Below are 24,480 nucleotides of genomic sequence, written 5' to 3'. Positions count from 1 at the left end.
GTCCTATGTGTTTACTCCCTTCTAGCACAATCAAATCCTGCTCTCAGAGAAGATACAGTCAATTACATCACAGCATGAATTTATGTCTATGTTATACTTTCCAGGCAAATTTGTATTTTGAATCTTATCTCTAGTCCTCTATAAAAAATTTAATTTCCTTTTGAAGTTTTCCTTTTCATTTAGGAAAAGTCAGAAAATGGGAGACATCTAGGTAGTAGGAAGAGATTATTTCTATTTCACATAAAAATCTGATATTTTTCTCACATCTACCAGTATTATAGTATTTGCACTTATTCTAATAATTTTGGAGACATTTTTAGAACATAAAGTGATGTTTTTAGCAGATGTAAATACTTTACATGATGAGGTAAAGAGTTCTTTCTGAATAAAAGTATAGAACCTATAGAGATTACAGGGCAAAGCAAGAATATTTCCTCCTGTCTGATTCAGGGAAAATGTTTTCCCTGGCTTGGATGGGAAAATTGGCCTCTTTAATTCCAGCGAGGCCATAAATGATAAGGAAAAGGTCAGTAAATTGGTATAGAAATTTAATTCTGTGTAATACAATTTAATGATGTTCCCATGATATTATTCAGTAATATGCCACTGGAATCATCTTATTTGTTGCACAATTGAATAGTTTGCTTCTAATTCTGGCAGTATTCTAACTCTGCTGAAACAAGCTGTTGCAACTTAAATTCTTTCAGAACAAAACACTGCCATTACTGTGCCATATGCCAATGTACTTTCTAAAGTTTTTTTTGTTTCATTTCTTTTCTTAATAAACCCCTGAATGAATGATGTGATTCTTTTTACCTAACCTAATAAGTTATTTGAGTGTTTTTTGACATCATTATGGAATAGACATAGGTTTGATAAGAACTATAATTGATTTATCCCCCAATGATGATGATGGCATGGAATCAATTCTCTTGTTGCAGAACATTTCCGTTATATTTGATACCAGAAATTATGCAATCATGTGGAACTGTTTTGAGTTTCATGTTAGTTTGATGGGAATTATACTTTCTGGTTTTTCGGTAATAATTTATCTACTTGTGTTTTTTTTTCGCTGGCTTTGCCTTGATTAGCTTTCTAATTTCTTTTAGTGTATTCCAAGTTCTGTCTTAGATCTGTTATTTAACAGTTACAGGGCATGCTTTTTTAGGGTAATGTGATCCAAAGACAAGATTAGCATTATCAACCACATGTATCAATGGCCTTAACTTACAATAGCAGATTCTAGGGTTCATGGTAAAAAGTAAGAGAACCTGGAACCTGCTGGAGGTCACTCCCTCCACAAAGTCCTTTGTGTCACCTACTCCAGGAGAACACTGAAAAAAAGAAATGCAGGGAAAGAGAATCCACTTCTTTCCCAACTCAAACACTGAACGATTGCCTCCAGGCAGCAAAGTCAGCATGTGCATAGCATATCCACCTGATGGTCCTAATCTAACACTAGGCTGAAAATAAAACTGGTTTTTCATGTTAAGCAGCCAATCTGCTTACCTGACAGAACACATTTATTTCAACCTAAGATAATCTGGTGTTTGTTTTACTATAACTTTTGAGGAAGTTGATTTTGAATAACAGTCATGCATTACTGAAGATTACCTGCTTATGTTTCAGGTTGACACCTTGAAACAAAACACTGGCAGCTGTATGATTTTTTTTTATTTTTAAAATTTTTGGTTTTAAGTATTTTATTCTCCACATTAAAAAATTCATTGGAGTATAGTTGACTGCTCTAAGTTCTGAAGCAAATACATAATTTTGACATTTTGATAAAACTTGGGTCATGATACATAACCCCATACATGTTGTTTATAAGAAAGTAAATGACTCATAAATCACCTAAAATAAAGACTATAATAAATTTAAAATTGTACATAAGTCTTTTATCTTATAAGTGATTTATAGACAATGGTCAATGTGAGATTTATATTACTCTGCTTTTGAACACATTTGCTTTAAAGAATCATTCTTTGATTAGAGGTAAATACATCATTCATTTCACTGAGTACCATCTATAAACAAAACTGCTATTTCTTTCAGAGATACTTTTAAAATTAAACATAATCAATTTAAAGGGTGTGGAGCATTAACAGTTTAATCATAGAAATATTTTATTAAATTCTAATAAGTTATATATAATTTATAAGCATTATTTTATTTCATTCTAAATACCAGACCAACAAATCATTTGGCTTTTCTTTTTCTTTTTCTTTTTTGGGCTGCACCTGCGGCATATGGAAGTTCCCAGGCTAGGAGTCAAATTGGAGAAGCAGCTGCTGGCCTACACCATAGCAATGCAGGATCTGAGTTGCATCTGCAACCTACACTGCACCTTGCAGCAATGCCCAATTTTTAACCCACTGAGTGAGGCCAGGAATGGAACCTGCATCTTCACAGACACTGGTCAGGTTTTTAACCTGCTGAACCACAAATGGAACTCCTTATTTGGCTTTTAATGGTACAACATTTTTTTGTTTCCTTTCTTAGAGTCAGTAGAGTTAAAACAGCTTTCTTTTTGTAGTTAAGGCCAAAACAGTGACTTATTGAGTAAATTATTAGTTGTCATTAAGAATTCAACAAACTACTTACTTAACAAGATCCTGATTTCACTAAACAGTGGACTAAAAGTAGTTGAGGAACTCATTTATAATAACTATTAACTTCAGTGAATAAACTAATTTTAATTACAAAGATCTTGTCACAACTGTGCCATGCCTTTAAAAGTAGTTGATAATAGCAATAATATGACTGGTTAAAATGTATTGCCATTATCTTTCAATATTTTATGACTCTAGAAAGTCATAATAATAAGCAAATTCAAAACAAAAAATAATGGGAAGGAAGGATAACTGAGGAACTATCTAGCCACTTCAAAGAAAAGAATTATCATTTTCACAGTACAATTAAAGAGTTCAGTGATTCCATATTATCAACAGAGGAAGATATGAAATATAAATGGTAACTATGCTCCATTAATGTCTTAATGTCATTCTCACTAGTAAAAGTTAAGCCCTAGATACAATCATAGTCAAACTGGGACATTCCGATTTACTTCATCTTCATCTTTTGAAGACCCAGTATTGCAATCAGAGCATGGAAAATGATGAAATTCCAGGATGTGACCATAGATTATGGATTAAAGAGGGAAGAAGGTTAGGAGAGCACATGTGAGCCTACTTCAAGTGACACCTACATATACTCCCCTTTAACATTGTGTATATTAGGCACACTGGGTAAATAGAAAAAAATAAAAACACTACCATTATCACCATATTTTTAAAAGTCCAATATCATCTGAAATGTTTTGATGCTATGCAAAATATTTCTTTTTTGCTAACAAACAATTCTGTTAATATTAACACCTAACAGAGATAGAATTTTATTGTGAATTTAGATCACAGAGTGATCTGCTTAGATGAAATTTAGGAACAAGATACAGAAAACTGCCATCACTTCAAACTCAGTATCTTCTTAAAACTCAAACACATTATCAGTCCCGCCCCAGTAAAAACAGCATCCTCTTAATTTTTCTCATGTACTCATTCTCAAAATCAGCCAGGTTTAAAATGATCCTTGACTTCTCCAGTTCCCTCTCCTTATGCCTTAGCTTCAATGTCCATTGCGCCTACAAGATTAGGAAATGGACACAGCAAGAGAAATGAGTAAATGGGATAGAAATAATTTGAATCATTGGTGTCAAGTATATTTTGAATATCCGAGTTCTACCACATTTGCTGACAGAAGCTAGATTTGACACTAAGGTGGTTCATTCCAGGATTATGTTCCACTTTCTAGAAGACTTTTTTTTTTCTTTTTAGGGCCGCTCCTGTAGCACATAGAGGTTCCCAGGCTAGGGGTCGAATTGGAGCTCCAGCTGCCAGCCTACGCCACAGCCACAGCCATACAGGATCTGAGCTGTGTCTGTGACCTACATCACAGCTCACGGCAAAGCCAGATCCCTGACCCATTGAGTGAGGCCAGGAATTGAACCTTCATCCTTGTGGACACTAGTTGGATTTGTTTCTGTTGCACCACAATGGGAACTCCATTTCCTAGATTAACAAAGTATACAGGCAGTGAGAAGGGTATCATCCAGAAAGAATTAAAAGAAATGCATCCAAGAACTCAACAACTAGTCAGGAGAAGTTCCAGGATGTAAGGATATCAGGGAACTATTTGGAATGACTTGGGATGTATTTGCTGGGTTTGTCCTTGTGTCTGACATGGCCACCGATCAATGTAATATAAATATAAGCTGTTATTTTTGGCTAGATGTGAAAGTGAAAAAGCTTGAGATGCTTTTTTCCCCCTATGCTCCAGCTTATTAGAGAAGATATTTTTAGAGGGAATAAATAAAAAAGAAACTAATTCAGGAAGGAAGCCAATAAAAAAGAAAAAAACTAAAGAGGTTAGGGAATCCAAACTATTATTAAGAATATGGCAAATGAAATAAATATAGAAGAGAAAGAGAACAGTTATGCAGAATGCTGAATATAGTTAAGTACCCAATAAACTTTTTCCCCCCTACAAATGAACAGTTATGTTTTTCTAACCAAAATAGGTAACTTATTGATCAAGACAAAAAAGGAAATACAAAATGACAGGTTCTATTTAGAAAGTTATAGACATGTACTGTCTAGACCATGTGGCTATATGAATTTAAATTAAATTAAAAACTCAGTACCTCCATCATACTGGCCACATTTCAAGTGCTTGATGACACATTTCAAGTGCTTGATGACACATAGCTGATGCTACCACACTGGAGAGGACAGATACAGAATGTTTCTAGCATCACATGAAGTTCTGTTGGACAATGTTGTTATATAGGATTCATACATGAAAACTAGAATATAAACTATCTTTTTTATTTTTCTTTTTAGGGCCACACCTGTGGGCATATGGAAGTTCCCAGGAGAGGGGTTAATTTAGAGCTGCAGCTTCTGGCCTACATCACAGCCACAGCGACCCCAGATCAGAGCTGTGTCTGAGACCTACACTACAAGTGACAGCAATGCCAGATCCTTTACCCACTGAGTGAAGCCAGGGATCAAACCCGTATGCTCATGGATACTAGTCAGGTTTGTAACCGCTAAGCCACAACTGGAACTCCTAGAACAAAACCATCTTTATGATCTATATCCGTAAGATTCTTTCCAATTTTCATAGGGTACATAACTAAATATGAAAAGCTTATTCTTTTTTTTTTTTTTTTTTGCCATTTCTTGGGCCGCTCCCGCAGCATATGTAGGTTCCCAGGCTAGGGGTCGAATCAGAACTGTAGCCTCCAGCCTACACCAGAGCCACAACAACGCAGGATCCGAGCCACGTCTGTGACCTATACCACAGCTCATGGCAATGCCGGATCCTTAACCCACTGAGTGAGGCCAGGGATCGAACCCGCAACCTCATGGTTCCTAGTCGGATTTGTTAACCACTGAGCCACGACGGGAACTCCCGAATGGCTTATTCTTAGCATTAATGACTCATCTATTAGTTTACTGATACCTGTGTTTCATTCTACAAAAATAAGGACTGAAATTAAGATTAAAAGAGGAATAAATGTAATACTCAAGTAAACACATGTGTGACATAATTCACTAGAGGAGGCAGGTATTCCTGACATGTGTACCAAGATGCAAAGGAGGGCTGGTGATAATTCATCAAGCTGACTGAATGCTGATATATGTGGGAATGAATGACAGCACTAGAAGAAACTTGGGATCTGTGGTGACACAAGTTCTGAATAGGAAAATGAAGGATATGAGAGCACAGGTCCTGTTTACCTTTCTTCTTCTGGTTTTAATTCCTGACTTTAGGAGTGGAAAAAAAAGCTATAAAAGTAAAAACCTGGCTGTTAACAATAGTTAACAGGACTTGCCTTTGAATACAGAACTCGCCTTTCCGGCTGGTGGCTGATAATAATGGGAAAAAAAATGGGCTCCTGGACTTTTTATATGCATTTTATGAATAATGTGGCTGATAGGAAAATTAAATTGAGGTGCATTGGTTAAGATAGATTTGGCTTAAACAAAATTAGTTATTTCTTCATCCAGCGAACATCTAGAGAAGTGACTACTCTGCTCCACAAAATCATCTGAAGCTAGCAAGCCCCAGTCAGCTCATTGTTCCACAATCGCTTTGTTCTCATAATTTAGGGTAGAATCCACATTCCAGCAAGAGGAGAGAACAAAGGAAGAACAAGTGGGTGCAAGGGGTTCCTGCTGGCTACCTCTTATGGAAGATTTCTGGAAGCTGTAACGGGGTACTTCACTTACATCACACCAGCTAGAACTTGGTCATTTGCCCAAACTGAACTTCAAGGGAGAATTGGAAATGCAATGTTTATTATGTGTAGCAAGCTAAAAATTCTACTTCTGTGGAAGAAAAGGAGAATGGAAATTGGGGAACAATAAATAGTCTTTGCTCAGAAAGTTGGGAAAGAAAATACCAGTGTCTATTATAGATTGAGGATTTAAGGACTGCAGATATGACAAGGAGAGAAGGAGAAGCCCAGTATGCATCATGATAAAAGTGCCACAATCAAAACATATAATTTCAAATGGGTATAAAAAAAGCACAAAGTGCAATGTTAATAGAATATGGAAAAAGCTACATAACATTGTACATTAGAGACGAAGAAATTTCTCCTATTTTCAAATGACAAATAAATGAAAGGAATAGCCAATACATCGGGTGCCATAAATGTCTTATATACTCATGTACCATTTAGTTACAATTATTCCCTATCAATTTACAAACAAGATTTAAGGTGGCTGAATTAAAACTTTAAATAATGTGATAGATAGGAACACTGAGTATGAAACAGAAACTATAAAGACCTGAACTTTAGTGAAAAAATAAGTCCTATGAGGGCAAAATGTAGGAGATGCGATTTATTCACATGGATAAGGTCTTGGGTACCTTTCAACCTCAATATAAGCCATCAATGTTTCACTGCTTCTAAAATAGTTAACATAATTTTAGGTTGAATTAAAAAATTCAACTCATCATTTCTCTAGAAATTGTATGTGTACCACCCAGAGGTTTCTAAACTGCTTGGGGGAATGAAATTAACTAAAGGCATAATAGAATCTCCCCCCAACTTCTATATATTCTTTTAAAAAATCAATTTTATCTTTTTCCATTTTAGAAAAGAATGCTTTGAGTGCCTACACAGACATATAAAATATGGTTGCCTGGCAATTACAGAGATGAGACAAATTTGTTCATAATGACTTAGTTAAGTACTCCTTTCACCATATAATCAAATTATGATGGTTTTCCCTATTATATAAACCGTTCACTTGTTGTCATGAGTGACATGGTGCTAAATTTATAATCTTAACAGGCTGTTGGTCAGCAACAGGAAGCATCAAGGATCCTGAGTTAAATATAAGCCAATAAAAAGCATAAAAATAACTCCACAATTATTTTTAGATACTCTTCTACCTATCAGTAAAATCTCAGTGCCCAAAATAGGGTTTGACAATAGTACATAATCAATAAATATTCACTAAATAATTTCACATGCTGTAGAAAATACTGTGACAGTCGTACTGGAGTTGGCTTCATTTTTTTGGGGGGGGGTTGATGATATTATTTGTGGAGCACTATTTGCAAATAGCAGAATTACACTTTCTCATATCTCACCATTTAAAAACTAGGTGAAATTGCAAAAATAAGTAACCTAATTTTTTAAAAGCATAGAAGGATTCAGAGTAGCAAAGGGTATTTGGTGACCTTTAATGCTATGACATTTATATTTTAATTTACATTTGTTTTAATACATGTTTTTGTTTGTTTTTCAAGTGATTTTTATTTTTTTATTATAGTTGGTTTAGTGTTCTGTCAATTTCTACTGTACAGCAAAGTGACCCAGTCATATATATATATATATATATATATATATATATATACACACACACACACATTCTTTTTCTCACATTATCCTCCATCATGTTTCATCATTAACTGACCAGCTATAGTTCCCTGTGCTATACAGCAGGACCTAAATGTCCATCGACAGATGAACAGATTAAGAATATGTGGTATGTATACACAATGGACTACTACTCAGCCATAAAAAAGAACAAAATAATGCCATTTGTAGCAACATGGATGGAACTAGAGACTCTCATACTGAGTGAAGTAAGCCAGGAAGAGAAAGACAAATACCATATGATATCACTTATATCTGGAATCTAATATATGGCGCAAATGAACCTTTCCACAGAAAAGAAACTCATGGACTTGGAGAACAAACTTGTGGTTGTTTTAATACACTTTCACTTCTGCACATACCACATAAGATCATTTTGAAATATACTTGCCCACAAATCCTGTTTTTTTAAAAAACTTACTTGATTTAAAGACAGTAAGTAAATCATTTGTTAAAAGGGAATGGTTGATATTTGTATATAAAATGTGAATTACTATACTTAAGCATTATAAAATAGCCTTGAAAATATACTAATACAGGAGTTCCCGCTGTGGTGCAATGGTATTGACTGTATCTTGGGATTGCTGGGACACAGGTTTGAACCCCAGCCTGGCACAGTAAGTTAAGGATCTGGTATTGCCACAGCTTCAGCTTAGGTTGCAACTGTGGCCCGGGTCTGATCCCAGGCCTGGAAACTCCATGTGCTATGGGGAGGCTGAAAAGGAAGGAAAAAAGTATTGATATGTGGCTAAGCAATGAGATCCTTCTGTATACCACAGGAAACTATCACTTGTGATAAAATATCATGGAGGATAATGTGAGAATTAATCAAATCGGAGTAGCAAAGAGTGTTTTTGTTTGTTACTGATGCATATATATATATATGTATATATATATATATGCTTATATATATTGATATATGTATAACTTGGTCACTTTGCTATATAGCAGAAATTGACAGAACATTGTAAATCAACTAAAATAAAATTTAAAAATACTAATATGAAATAAAATTTCTTTTTGAATGGCATACTTTTAATTATATCAATACTCCAAAATAATGAAATGATTAAAAATATTCTTAAAGAGGATGGTGAGATTTTATTACTGTAGTTTATGGTCTATATAAAGGGAAATCATGAACAGTATTCTCTCTTGGGGTAACTATATCTATATAGATCTAGTTTTGCTGAGAAACTGGTTTTAAGTAAGTAATATAGCTGGCAAAGAGTCTGGCAAAGAGTCTGGAAGCTGTATAAGGTATGGCTGAAGAAACTACAGATGCTTTGCCTGATCAGTGGGGGAGAGGGGAACATGACCAGTGTCTTCATCGCTTTGAAGGGTTGTTATGTGGAAAAGGTACTGATTTATTCTGCATAGCTTTAGAGGATATAGCTGAGAGTATTTAGTAACACCTATGATCAAAGCTGCCTATAAATGCAACGAATCATTTCAGAATTGGTAATCTACAACAGATTAATGTGGGTATACAGCAGATAGATACATGAATGGAACAAAATAAGGTAGCCAATATAAGGTCAAAGAGAGGCTTTGCGTCAGTAATGAAACATGTAATGACATATTTAACAACTACTATTGAAAAAAATAGCTAGCTATTTGCAGGAATAAAGTATCAGTTTAGAGTTTCACCTAACACCATACCCCAGAATTAATTCCAGATGAATTTGAGATATATATAAAAGAAACTACAAAAGCTAGAATAAAATATGTATTAGACAGTGGAACAGAAAAAGTACTTTTAAGCATAAAAAACAATATAGTGAATTATCAATATAGTGAATATGGTTACACAAAATTTAATCATTTTAAAATAAATTAATGGACCAGGGTAGTGCAAGAGTAGATAAACAGTGAGGATTAGGGGGGGGACAAGGAATGCTGTGACTGCCAAAATATGCAGAGAAGAAATTGATGACTATTTACAAATTTCTTAGATTTGGTGCTTAGGAGGTCACTGATGGCCTTAAAGAGATAAAGCATTAAACAGATTAAAAGAATGCAAGTGTTAAATTCAGGAAAAGTGAGCAGATTTAGTCCATTTGTTTAAGAAATTTGGTACTAGTGAAATGGAAGCGGGGTAGTCTTTTGAAAAATTTCAGAGTTAAGGGCAGGGATATTTTATTCATCTGGTCCAAAGGCACAGAGACTAAAACCTAAGAAAACATCAAGGGCTCATAAACATATTTAAAACTTTGAAATTTAGATTGTGATAAGAAAATCCGACAAGAAAATTAAAAATAGAGATTAGCAAATAGTTAACTTATAAAACATGCCAAATTCATCATTTATTAAATTTTTTAATACTTTCTTCATAATATTGAAAAGTAATTTGATAAGATTTTTTCACTTTGCAAGAATTCCCTAGAATACATAATATTTGCAAAAAGTTGGTAGCAAATAATAAATTCATGAGTTACTTTAGGCCAAGTAATTTCAAAAGAAAATTTATCTACAACTTTAAAATAGTTATAAAATATTGAATCTAATGAGAAATAGGGATGTATTTTAATGTTTGATTGGTGTAGGGCAGTCTGAGGATCTATGACTATCCTTAAAACAGTCCTGATTGAACGAAAAATTTGGAAAGCAGATTTCTTTACTCAAAAGGCAATGGAGGGAGGGACTGAAGATATCCAAGAGAAACAGGATTGGAAATCGAATCAAGTCTACTGCTCTTTGAAGGCAATTCTTTGGAATTTACAAAACGGTTCACACACGTTTAATAATAACTGGAGCAATTATATCCATTGGGTTATCGTATGTTTTTGTTTCCTATAGGAGGAGGAAATACTAACCGAATTGTGATATGCATTTATTAATATCCAGATATTTTTATGGCATCATAATTAAAGTCACCAGATCAGGTTTCTAAAGTATTAATTGTGTAAAAATTATACTACTGAGGTATAGGATTTTAATGTGTCAAAAATAGGGCACATATTTAGAAAAATTCTTTGCTATCCTTGTAATTATGATAGTGCATAAAAATCAAAGCAGTATATATACATACTCTTTAATTAAAATCATACTAATGTTAAGCTAGTAACCAAGTTGATCAAACATAACTGTTTTACATGCTTTGCTATTTACTTATATGATTAAATTATAATTTGCAACCTGATATTTTAAAATATCATTAAGAAATTCTCCAGACATGTTGCAGTATACTGGCCATTTCTGTATACATGTGCCATGGAGATTTTATTTATAAACTTATATATACAGAGAGTTACATAAAGTAGCCAAAGCTATATAACCCAAATAGACCATGAGAAACAAAATTAATTTAGAAAAGCTGTTTTCAAACTTTTTAGTTGAGACAACTCTGTACTATTAAAATTACTGAGCACACCAGAGTTTTTATTCATATGGGTTATAAATACTGATGATTCCTGTATTCAAAATTAAACAGATATTTTGAAAATAATTATTAACTTATTTAAAAAATCACAATAATAACTCATTATAGGTCAACCATAATATTAGTGCAGGAAGAAAATCAGGCTTATATAATTGTAGTCATTTTCTTATGTGCTTGGCACATCCAATTAAAATTCCTACAGTATAATTTATATCCTGACATTTTCAAATTCAAATCTCCAATGACTCCTCATTGTCTATAAACAAAAGTTAAAATTTCTTAAATTGGCAATTAAGGCCCTCAACAAACTCTTTTGCACCTTTTTCTATTTCTTTGATACATTTCCTACTCCAGACAGATAGCTCTAATTTCAGTCTTCTGAAAATGACTTCTGTATTATTGACTCTGTTATCTTATACTTTTCTCTCTCAGTTAAAATGTTTCCATTCTATGTTTCCATTCTACCATTATGTCAACCTTATCTATCCTTCAGGACACAATTCAAGCTCTTTCTGTTCCTCAAGTCTTCCCTTGAGCACCTAGGATAGGAACATCTCTTTCTTCTGAATTTTTATTGAATTGATTTTCCATTCTTTTTGTTTGTTTGTTTGTTTGTTTGTTTGTTTTAGTAATTGCATATAATACTGGGTATCATTCAGTTTGTTTCCTGTAGGAGGAGGAAATACTAAGTGAATTTTGACATGTGTTTTATTAATATCCAGATATTTTGGTGGCATCACAATTAAAGTCACCAGATCAGGTTTCTAAAGTATTACTGGACCTCAGTAATTTTTATATCCCAATACACCCGAGAAATATACACAAATGTAGTGGTGGTCTGTTTATAAAACAGTTGTATTTCCCAGACTTCCCAAAGTGAAACTTACTCCTCGCAACTGTCCATACTTCACAAGAGAAGTCATTATCTTGGTAAGCAGATCTTAATCTATCACCAAAGACATTATTAAAAGTAATTAATAATAAACTCTAGACATACTACATATTTGGGGTAAAAATAAATCATAAAAAGTACCACTGCAGTTCACCCTTGAATAAAATGGATTTGAACTGTGTCATTCCAGTTATACATGATTTTTTTTCAATATATATGTACGATGGTACTACAGGATTCCTGTTTGGTTGAACCCACACATGAGGAACTCGTAGATACATGGGCCAACTCTGATACATGGATTTTCTATTGTGTGAGGCTGGCGCCCCAATTCCTACTTTGCTCAAGCATCAATTGTATAAATAGTTTCTTATACAATCACATTATATTATTAATTCAAATCTAGCATTTTCCTTTTCTTCAAGTCCCTTTACACCTCCTGTTCCTCTATTCAATATTGTATTTTCTCTTAGCTAGAAAGGAGAGTATTTACACATAGGTTTAGGATATCTTTCATGCTCAGTTTTAATTAGGGAATAAAATCATAATGTTTGCTGGCAATTCTTTTATAGACCTCACAGTTCCTTTACTATTCACATTTTGCATTAATGTGGTATATCTGTTACAATCAATGAATCAATAATAGTACATACTGTTAAAGTCCATCGTTTACACTAAAGTTCACTCATTGCACTCTATAGCTCTATGCGTTTTGACAAATTTATAATGCCATCTATCCACTACTAAACTATCACATAGAATAGTTTCACTGTCTTTACAATCTCATGCTTCATGTTTTCATCCCTACTCCATTCTCCCCAATCTCCCGGCAACAAGTGATCATTTTACTCTCTCTATAGTTGAGCCTCTTCCAGAGTGTCATACATTTGAAATCATATAGTACATACCCTTTCAGACTGACTTCTTTCACTTAGAAATATGTATTAAAGGTATATATTTTAAAATTTCAGACATTCTAATAGCTGTGTAGTGTTATTTTATTTAGTAAGTCCCTGATGACATATAATGTTGAGCATATTTTCATATGCTCATTTGCCATCTGTATATCTTCTCTGATGAAGCATCTGTTTGGACCTTTTGCCCACTTTTTAACTGGGTTGCTTATTTGCTTATTGTTGAGTTTTAAGAGCTCTTTATTTTGGAAATACTGGATGCATTATTTGTATACATCTATGTATGTATTTAGATGAACTTTTGTAATATAAAATGAATGAATCTATAGCCTGGAGTCTAACATAAATACACAATGGTTAGGATTTTTCATCTAAGAATCCTAGCTGGACAGAAAAATCATAAAAGTAATTTAACATTAAAAGTGGGTTTTTTTTTGGGGGTACCAATTCTTAGTTTTAATGTGCCTAGGAGAGTATGTTTTGTCAAGGACAAAATGAAATGTTCTGAATGATCTGATAACCATTAAGCCACTGCTTCCATTTATTTTCAACTTTAAATAATTCTTAGTTATCATGCTAGAACATCTACATTAAAACATGGCCCTCAAAACTTTTAGATAGAAATCTTAAAAGGTTCAGCAAAACAAAATATTCATATTCATGCCATGGGAGGATATTTATGTGATAAAACACTAAATTTTTTTTTTTTTTTTTGCTATCAGCTCATGAAAAGACACAGAGAAACCTTAAATGTATATTGCCAAGTGAAAGAAGGCAGTCTGAAAAGGCTACAAACTGTGTGATTCCAAATATATAACATTCTGGAAAAAGCAAAACTATGGAGACAGTGAAAAGATCAGTGGTCTCCAAGAGTTGGTAAAGGAAAGAAATTAATAGGCCAAGAACAGAGGATACTTTAGGGCAGCAAAAATACTCTATATGATACAAAAATAATGTATATATGTTCAAACACCAAGAATAAACCATAATGTAAACTATGGGCTGTGGGTAATAATGATGGTCAATGTAGGTCCATTAGTTATAACAAATGTACCACTCTGGTGAGGGATGTTGATAATGGGGAAGGCTACACACATGTGGGGGCAGGGTATGTACGGGAAATCTCTGCACCTTCCCCTCAATTTTGCTGTGAATTTAAAACTGCTCTAAAAAATAAACTCTTAATGAAATTTCTTCTCAAAAAGGATAGTTAAAATACTTTAAAGTCATAAGTGCTATTGGTGATAAGAATAAAGGATTAATATTAATTTTTGAAATATATTGGGGACATCAAAAATTCTGGAAGGAGATGTTGGGGAATTTTTTTTTTTTAAGTAATAGCAGTTTATACCAAGGTTCCTCATTTCTCATTCAAAGTATAATACAGGCTTAAATCATAAATAGGCATAAACATTTAGATAAATTCATAAATGATTAAACCACAGGGAAAAAAAACAAACCCAGGGAAGCCATTTGGGCATATTCCCTAGTTTGTCAGGGTGACATAATAAGGAATAAATTAATGCTACTGTTGACAATTTTGTTGACAAAAATATTGATGACAAAGATAAATGGATAATTTAATTGACATATTGTTTCATTTTTCATGTTCTGTTGTGTGAACTGATCTTATTTTTTTGAACTCTGTCATTATACTACAACAGTCATTATGTTAACAATTTGATGTACCCCTGTAATATGCCTTACATATTTGGGAACAAATTTATGGTGTTATTTATATACATAAACTTCTCAACTGTAAATCTAGATTAAAAAAAAAAAACCCTCCTATATCTGCCTTATAAGAGACAATAGACATACTGGTAGACAAAAAGACAATTAACTTATTTTGGGAGTTGACTTATTATCAGCATACTATATATTTTTATATTATATTTTATGAGTAACTCCCTGGATCCTGGTTTGGAGGGCTGGAGTTCATAAACTTACATAGTTAATTCTTCTACACAACTTTGTGGATCTGTAGGAACATCCCTTCCCAATCTGCACTTGAATGAAAGAATGGTAACTTTAGTTTTGTCATTCTTGGGTTTTCTTGAATAAGAAAGGCCACAGTACAAGGGGCAAAACAGACTCCAGAGTCAGGATTGATAGGGTATTAAGTCTGCAGATACTACCATAATGCTCTCCCAAGCAACTGACTTCTGGATTTGTTGATTTCCTAGTGAAATACTCTTAAAAAAATACATCAGACAACTAAGAATACTATTGAATTGGGAACATTGCCATTTTCAAGTCTGTCCTCATCCTGGTTAAAAGGAGAATTTTTAAAGTTTGAACATCTTTTTGCATGCTTATTACCACCTGAGTAATATATATTACACAGTATATTTTGTATACTTTATGCTTTATATACAGTATATTTTACAAAGTATGCTTTGGTGTGGAATCTGCTCAGATATTTTGCCCATTTTTAACTGGGTTGTTAAAAATCAAAAGTTTTTTAATATTCTTAACTCCAGTGTGTGAAGGGATAAGATTAACAATGTTCATCACCTATTGAGTGTCAGAGGGCAACAAAAATATGGTAGGCATGGATGGGGAGGGGGTAGGGAAAAGGGATTTGGAAAAGGGCCACTATGAATATATTGAATGAACCTTATGGGAAGGTGTCCATATATCTTGATTAACAATACCTCTATCATTCTACAGTTACATTTTGTAGACAGTTGGTCTATAAAAGAAATGCCAGCAAATATTACAGATTTCACTCCCTAATTATACATGAGCATGAAAGATATCCTAAGCCTATGCATCAGTACTCTCCTTTCAATCTAAGAGAAAATATAACATTGAGTAAAGAGAGGAATAAGGGAGTTCCCGTCGTGGCGCAGTGGTTAACGAATCCGACTAGGAACCATGAGGTTGCGGGTTCGGTCCCTGCCCTTGCTCAGTGGGTTAACGATCCGGCGTTGCCGTGAGCTGTGGTGTAGGTTGCAGACGCGGCTCGGATCCCATGTTGCTGTGGCTCTGGCGTAGGCCGGTGGCTACAGCTCCGATTCAACCCCTAGCCTGGGAACCTCCATATGCCGCGGGAGCGGCCCAAGAAATAGCAACAACAAAAAAAAAGACAAAAGACCAAAAAAAAAAATTAAAAAAAAAAAAAAAAAAGAGAGGAATAGGAAGAGTAAAGGGATTTGAAGGAAAGGAGAGGAAAACAGTGACTTCTTCACAACATTTTACAGTGGTAAGATCTTCAGATATCAACTATTCCATACGTTCTTAAATAGCTACATTTACTCAGCTTTGAGGGTATTACAAATATGTTACATCAATGAATTTCTTTCATATTCTTCATTGTATTGATATAAATTTAAACTAATTGGATCCTGCTGTATAATAAATTACTTCTCTTTGATCTTCCTTTACTGAATGTGAAGAAGCGTTAGCTGTCAGATGCAGTGCTCCAAGAGGGCAGGGTTTGTCTCTGAACTGAGCCTAGCATAGAGTTAGCTCTTGAAGATCTGAATATTGCATGAATGTATCAGCATAACATCTTTTTTATGCTTGAAAGCAACTGCTACGTTTTCCCTTAACCTCCCCTTCAGGGCTGTGTCTTCCAAAAGTCATCTTCTCTTTTAATTAAGGTATATCTATGTATGTGTTTTGTTATTTATATTAGAATTTAACTTCTGGAGTTCAGAAACCAGTGCTGTTTCTTAATCTGTATTTTAAAAATACAGTACACTTCTAGGCATTCTGACAATGCCTCATTAACATCTAAAAAGATAAATATCCATTCCTTTGCATTTTCTTCACAGACCTCAATTTCTAGATGAGCATCTGTAGAACTCTCAATTGGATGATTTCTAGTGTTAAGCATAGTATAATGGGAAAATGGCTTCTATATGCAACATATATGTGAAAGAGGTGAAAGTATTAACTAGGCTACATTAATTCTGATGAAGAGAGTAATCATTTTATTCTCCAGACAGAAAAACTGAAGCAAGAAGAATAAATAAGAGGATAAAATGAAGGCGTGGAGCAAAATAATCAAAATATCTTATAATTAAGGGAATATTTTAGAAAAAAGTTTCTGGAGCACTTGTTTATGCAGATAATTTTCACTTGGACTTTACACAGAAAAGTTGAAATTATAATTAACAACAGTTACACAAAAAGGTTCACTAAACTTTTAATTTCTACATTGCTTTTAAAAATGAATTTTTTTTACTGTATTTTTGTGAAAATCATTAAAATATAGCACCTAAGGAAAAGATATACAACAAAAGAAAACAGGTTAACTTTCCTGTGGTAACTACAAGTTTTGTAAAAACAATTTCAATAATGATTAAAAATTAATTAAAAAGGTATAAAGTTATAAAATATTATATGAGCAGGATTCATAATCTGGTTTTAGACTGTCTTTTTTATGTGCCAAAAAACTCACTGTTTAAATATTTAATCTTTTTTAAAGGTAGTAGGTTCTGTTTAACACCATTTATAATTGCTTTAATTGGAAATTTTATTCAATTTCAGTAGATTTAAGAAATATTCTGTTAGCAATAATTATTAATATAAAGTTCAAATAGAAAAGTAAAGATGTTAGTTAATTATATACTTTCACTATATTATATAACGATAAAGAGTCAGAACATCTGGGTTCAAATATCACTTCTGATACTTGGAAAAACTGGGTAATTTAAATTCTTTGTGCCTGAGCTTCTTGATTTGCAAATTAAGGATAATATGAGAACCTGCTTCATAGACTTTGTGATAAGTAGATGTATTAATACATGAGTGCTGAAACAACTCTTTGCATGTGGTATGAATTCAATAAATGTTAGGTGTAATTGTTATTACTATATAGTAAATTAGAAACATTATCCTAGAGAAGAAAAAGCTAAATTCAAATATGTAACCCTATTTTTTGAATCCAGCTATCTTTTTCTGCCAAAATAAAAAAATTAATAGTTTGCACTTTCCAGATTTAATAAGGACTAATCTGGTGTTTGCGTATGCGTGTTCTGGGAGTCTCAGTTTGAGTAAATAACCACATCAATAATCTTAACTTCCAGATGAAAAAAAATAAGAGTAAATGATCATTCCTGGATAATCTATAAAGCTGAGTGAATAACTAACATGTCTTTCTGTGATTCCTTGTAGACATCATGGAAATCAGGACAGTGGCTGTTGGAATTGTAGCAATCAAAGGAGTGGAAAGTGAATATTATCTTGCAATGAACAAGGAAGGAAAACTCTATGCAAAGGTATTGATAATTGATAGCTTAGACTTAATATCGCAAACTTATTGTCAAAATTATCTTCCCTTTCTGAAAAGTAAAAATGGAATTAATTTCTCTCAAACTATATAATTCAATGATTTCATTCAAACCTTTTATATTTAAGAATTAAGAACAAATGTTTTCTGTGTGAGTTTGGACAGATTGCTTAAGTTCTCTGAACTTTGGTTTCTTATCTGTGAAGTAAATTGGATTAACTGACCTCTAAGAATGTTTCTAGCTCTAAAATTCCATTTGCATTTAGATACTTAAAATAGAAAATGTTCATCTTTCAGTATTAAAGCACTTTTTTTTAAAGTCTACCCAATTTGCACATTGCTGACATGAAAATTCTTGGGAAAAAATCCAGGCATGTGTTTATCAACATCAATCTCACATTCATGGGCTTTGAATTATAAACATTCCTATTGTTCCCATTTTATTACAATATGAAACATGTAACAGTTCATCCCACTACAATAAAGTCTAGTTGACTTTCCTTTGTATTCCTGGCCCAGGCTAATTACACCAAAATATAGGTTTAAATAAATGCATGGTGGGATGGATATGCAAATTAACTATTTTCTATCACTATCACAGGCAGTGTAACAGTAAATTAAGTTATGAAACAATGTCTTCCAGCTGAGGGAGGCAGAGGCACTGCTAATTATATCAAAATCTCATTTGTCAGGGAAAGAGTGACTTGGGCATAGTAATATAAGTGCTGTTAATTAGGAAGAAATAGTCCTAATACTTAAGAAGAGTAGCAACTGACTTCCAAAACACTGCATGTTTGAAAGTATACTGCATAACAGTGTATCATTTTATATTTTTTAAAAATTTGTCTTTTTACAATTATGCTAAATAGAGCTAATAAATTGCATTATGTCTGCTCAGAAAAAGGCATGTATGTCTCAATTCTATGAAATATCACTGCGTATTCTTTGCTGAACCCAATTCCTCTAACAATCACTTGGATAATGCTGTTTCTTCCATGTTTCAACAGAAAGAATGCAATGAAGATTGTAACTTCAAAGAATTAATTCTGGAAAACCATTACAACACGTATGCATCAGCTAAATGGACACACAGTGGAGGAGAAATGTTTGTTGCCTTAAATCAAAAGGGGGTTCCTGTAAGAGGGAAAAAAACCAAGAAAGAACAAAAAACAGCCCATTTTCTTCCTATGGCAATAACCTAATCATATATGGCATATAAGAAACCAGTTCCAGCAGGGAGATTTCTTTAAGTGGACTGTTTTCTTTCTCTTTTTCTTTCCTTTCCTTTTTTTTTTTTTTTTTTTTTTTAAAGTAACCATGAAAGGCTGGAAAACTACTGAAAAACTGATCAAGCTGGACTTGCGCGTTTATGTTTATTTTAAGAGACTGCATTAAAGAAAGATTTGAAAAATATACACAAAAATCAGATTTAGTAACTAAAAGTTGTAAAAAATTGTAAAACTGGTTGTACAATCATGATGTTAGTAATAGTAATGTTTTTTCTTAAATTAATTTACCCTTAAGAGTATGTTAGATTTGATTATCTGATAATGATTATTTAAATATTCCTATCTGCTTATAAAATGGCTGCTATAATAATAATAATGCAGATGATGTTATATAAGATGTGTCAGACCTAAAGGCTGCTGGAATGACTTGTCAGATAATCAACCCAATACTAACTATGGAAGATGGGCAGTATTTGAAATGCTTTCTAGTGAAAAATTATGCAAAGAACTCTAAGTAGAAAAGAAGGAATGTTCTCAAAAATTCTATTATGGAATTGAATCAAATAAGCAGTTTTACAAAAGCTTAGGTGTAAAACATGCTTGTACCTATCAACAAGAATGACATTCTTAACACTGCTCAAATTGAAAGGGTATTGCTTAAAGGATGTTTTCAAAAATCTTATATGTAAAATAGCAATAATGATGATAATACTGTACTTCATCTCACTCACCACAAAATAACATTTTATAATTCCTAAAAGCAAATTCAAAAACCTTTTACTTTTTTTTTCAAGTAACGTAATCTATCTTTTGTATTAATTCATATTCGGGACTATGGCTTTTAATAATGTTCTTCCCACAAATAATCATGCTTTTTTCCTGTGGTTACACCATTAAACTATATTTTAAGTTGTATTAGAACTTTACTGTTTTGTTATTTAAGTTTATGTTATTTATAAAAAAACAACCTTAATAAGCTGTATGTTTCATATGCTTTTAATTCTAAAGAAGTAACAAAACCGTCTGGCTCAACTGCAAGTTCTCCCTCTCTGCTTATGACCAACACCAAGTCTAGTACACAGCATTTGGGCCAGCAAATCCTGGATGGCAGACAAAAATGACAGCCTGCAGCAATTCTTACAATAGATGTCTCCCAGGGAACAATACAAAAATGTGAAATATGTTTTGCCACACACTCTTGTCAACTAAGTTGGATCTTATAAGTAAAATCACTGCAGATAAAAGAATTTAACAGGATTTTCAAGTTAGACTATATTTGAGTTAATGAGTAAAAATGTACCATTTTTAAAATATGCATTATTTAATCTTTAAAGTTAATAGTTTTTCTAATCTCTAGATATCTATACCCTTCAAAATATGGTAACATTTAAAGTTGTTTCCCTGTTAGGTGGTCAGAACACAGTGTCAAAAAATAAAGTCTGTAGTTAGGGATCTGAGGCCCTGAATATCAATGAAGGCTTGAGGTCAGGCTATAGATAATGGACTTATTGGCAATATACATTTCTACTTCATAATTCTTTCATTGGCAGATTTTAGTAGCATTTCATGGTTCATCAATAGAGTCAATATTCATCTAAAATAAATTGTTGCTATGTTAACAAGGGTAGTTTTATTTTTATTTTTTGTCTTTTTAGGGCCACACACATGGCATATGGAGGTTTGCAGGCTAGGGGTCAAAGTGGAGCTGTAACTGCTGGCCTACACCACAGCCACAGCAACTCAGGATCCAAGCTGCCTCTGCAAACAACACTACAGCTCATAGCAACTCCGGATCCTTAACCCACTGAGCAATGCCAGGGATTGAACCCTCAACCTCATGGTTAATAGTCGGGTTTGTCGACCACTGAGTCATGATGGTAACTCCCAGGGTGGCTTTAATTTTAAAATGTTTGTTATTTAAGTGTCTTTCTTTTATACAAGCATTATCTGGTAATACACTTATAGATGAGCGTTACATGAAAGACTAAGTCATCGGAAATAAAGATTCATTTGATTTTCTTGAGGCTAACCTACATGATGACGCTGCAGGAAACTAGGAAGAACTCTCCTTCCATAAACATAATGCCATGAATGATATTCTTTCCTGTTTTTTGATTCAAGGGCCTTGTAGCCTAGGTTCTTAGATCAGGCTTCTATGACTAGTGTCTTGTGAACACATTGACAGTGGAAGAGGACCTAGGTTTTTCATATTTGTTTCTTAAGTGCCTAGCTGAGTGTCTGTCCATAACCAATTTTTACTTGAATTCACTCAATGTTTGAATATCAATGGAGATTCATAATGAGACTAATCTTACTTCATTTTAAACATTTAGGGTGAAATGTATTTATATAAGATATGAGATATGTGAGAATCAAATACTTCGTCTATAAAGTTATAACTACAACCAAATTACAAAGCAAGACTGAATTAACCAATATTTAGCAGTAAATCCAATCCAGTGGAGAGTCTAGAAACACTCACTTATAATTCTTTAAGCTCCCCCCCTTTACACTTCTTTTTTGTCTTTTTTTAGGGCTGCACCCACCCACTTCTTTTTTGTCTTTTTTTATGGAGGTTCCCAGGCTAGGGGTCAAAACAGAACTATAGTCACTGGCCTACACCACAGCCACAGCTACGTTGGATCCTTAACCTGCTGAACGAGGCCAGGGATTGAAACTGTATCCTCAGGGTTGCCAGTTTCGTTTCCACTGAGCCACGATGGGAACTTCCCCCACCCCCTTACACTTAACATGCAAATTTTAGAAAACAAAATCAGCATTAGTTACATATATATAAAACTCAAGGATCTTAAAACTGCAAGGGACCTCAGTCCTTCCCATTCACTCATAGACCAGGAAATTGAGATTGTAATAGATCCAGAATCACATAGCTGGTTAAGGTTCAGAGCTGCCATAAGAGTCTAAGTCACATAGCATGTGCTTCCTACTTTTAGACTATTTGGGTTATTAGCTAGTAGTATTTTCAAAATACTATTTCTATTGAAACATTACCTTTACATTTACATGCAAATGTGACATATTTTGGCAATTCCCTTCATATATAATGATTAGTCTATACTGTGATGATTTGACTCGTCAGGAGGAAAAGATAAAATTTCCAGTCTTGATTCCTATACAACTCTTAAATGCACCTATTTACTTACAAATGGAAAACACTGTGCAAAATATCCAGGCAAACATGTTAGTCTTTCTTAAATGTTCTTTGAAAGAGAAAATTGGTTAAATACATTGGTTTCCAAGAATTAGGAAGGAAAAAAATAGAAGAATATAAAATGGTAAAAAAAGAAATAATAAAAAAGATACTTTCAATGTACTTAGTGAACTAAAATATTTTTTACATAAAAATGCTATAAAAATAAATTATCAGTCTTTGAGTTGGCTAAAATTTGATTTAATGACAGAAGAAAAGGGATGCTGGAGGTATTCTTAGTTTCCATCTCTTAAAGTTTGCCCTGCTGGCTCTCTAAAATGACAAAGAACACAGAACTGAACACTTGAACCAGCTGTAGTAAAAGCAATTCTATAACCACAAATACCCTAAATCAGTGCCTTTCACAATTGTTCCACTGAAATAGCACTACTAGTAGAGATAGAGAAAGAGTCTATGGAATAATGCAAAACCTAAGGCAAAAATTTTGTTGAATAGCTTTTCTCTTGAAATTTGTGCGATTTTTTTCATTTTATTCCATAATGCATTTATGTCTGTCTTAATATGAAATTCATCAGTGAGGAAATGTGATGCATGAGAAAAATGTGCAAGTTTTACAATGTGGCTTCATTTAACTATGACCCTACTGCCATATACTTGGGCATGAATAAGACACAAGAGTCCATCCAACTTAACACACAGATGACAGACACATGGCTAACTTTATTTTGTATAATGTTTACTGTGAGCCAGAATGACATTAAAAATATTTAATGACCAGTATGAGTGAGGACTCCATACAGAAACTACTCAAAACTGATCAACAAATTCAGTAGCAGGATACAAGATTAACATTCAGAAATCAGATGCATTTCTATATATTAACAATGAAATATTAGAGAGGGAATAAAAAATACAATACCTTTTAAAATCATGCTCCCCAAAATGAAATACCTAGGAATAAAACTGACTAAGGAGGTAAAAGACTTATATGCTAAGAATAATAAAACATTAACCAAGGAAATTAGAGGATTCAAAGAAATGGAAAGATATTCCATGTTCCTGGATTGGAAGAATTAATATTACTAAAATGGCAATACTACCCAAAGCAATCTACAGATTCAGTGCAATCCCTATCAAATTAACCATGAAATTTTTCACAGAACTAGAACAAACAATCCAAAAATTTATATGGAACCACAAAAGGCCCAGAATTGCCAAAGCAATCCTGAGGAACACAAACCAAGCAGGAGGCATAACTCTCCCAGACTTTAGGCAATACTACAAAGCCATAGTCATCAAAACAGTGTGGTACTGATACCAAAACAGACATACAGACCAATGAAACAGAATAGAGAACCCAGAAATAAACCCAGACACCTATGGTCAATTAGTCTTTGACAAAGGAGACAAGAATATAAAATGGGAAAAAGACAGTCTCTTCAGCAAATGATGCTGGGAAAACTGAACACTTGCATATAAATCAATGAAACTAAAACACACCCTCACACCATGCACAAAAATAAACTCAAAATGGCTTAAAGACTTAAAGATAAGATAAGAAACCATAAAACTCCTAGAAGAGAATGTAGGCAAAATATTCTCTGACATCATCCTTACAAACGTTTTCTTAGGTAAGCATCCCAAGGTAACAGAAACAAAAACAAAAATAAATGTATATACTAATCAAACTTA

General features: G+C 33.3%; 2 protein-coding genes across 5 annotated transcripts in view; one reads left to right on the top strand and one right to left on the bottom strand.

The window, feature by feature from the left end:
* The window catches only part of FGF7 (fibroblast growth factor 7), a 62,637-nt gene extending 42,104 nt beyond the window's left edge, over positions 1–20,533 (top strand). Inside the window, 2 exon segments of one of the 2 annotated variants that reach the window (NM_001444615.1) lie at positions 18,273–18,376; positions 19,395–20,533. In NM_001444615.1, the coding sequence (NP_001431544.1) occupies positions 18,273–18,376; positions 19,395–19,589 (299 nt within the window). In that variant the 3' untranslated portion in view covers positions 19,590–20,533. 2 annotated transcript variants of the gene reach the window in all.
* FAM227B (family with sequence similarity 227 member B) overlaps positions 1–24,480 on the bottom strand; it is a 229,275-nt gene that overhangs the window by 132,000 nt on the left and 72,795 nt on the right. The window lies entirely within an intron of this gene.

The sequence above is a fragment of the Sus scrofa genome, chromosome 1 (assembly GCF_054392235.1).
Source record: "Sus scrofa isolate SSC_HxYL_T2T_F1_AM1 chromosome 1, Sscrofa_HxYL_maternal_Yorkshire_Landrace_v2.0, whole genome shotgun sequence".
NCBI lineage: Eukaryota > Metazoa > Chordata > Mammalia > Artiodactyla > Suidae > Sus > Sus scrofa.
The sequence above is the reverse complement of the archived record's forward strand: the minus strand, read 5'-3'. Positions and strand labels throughout refer to the sequence as shown.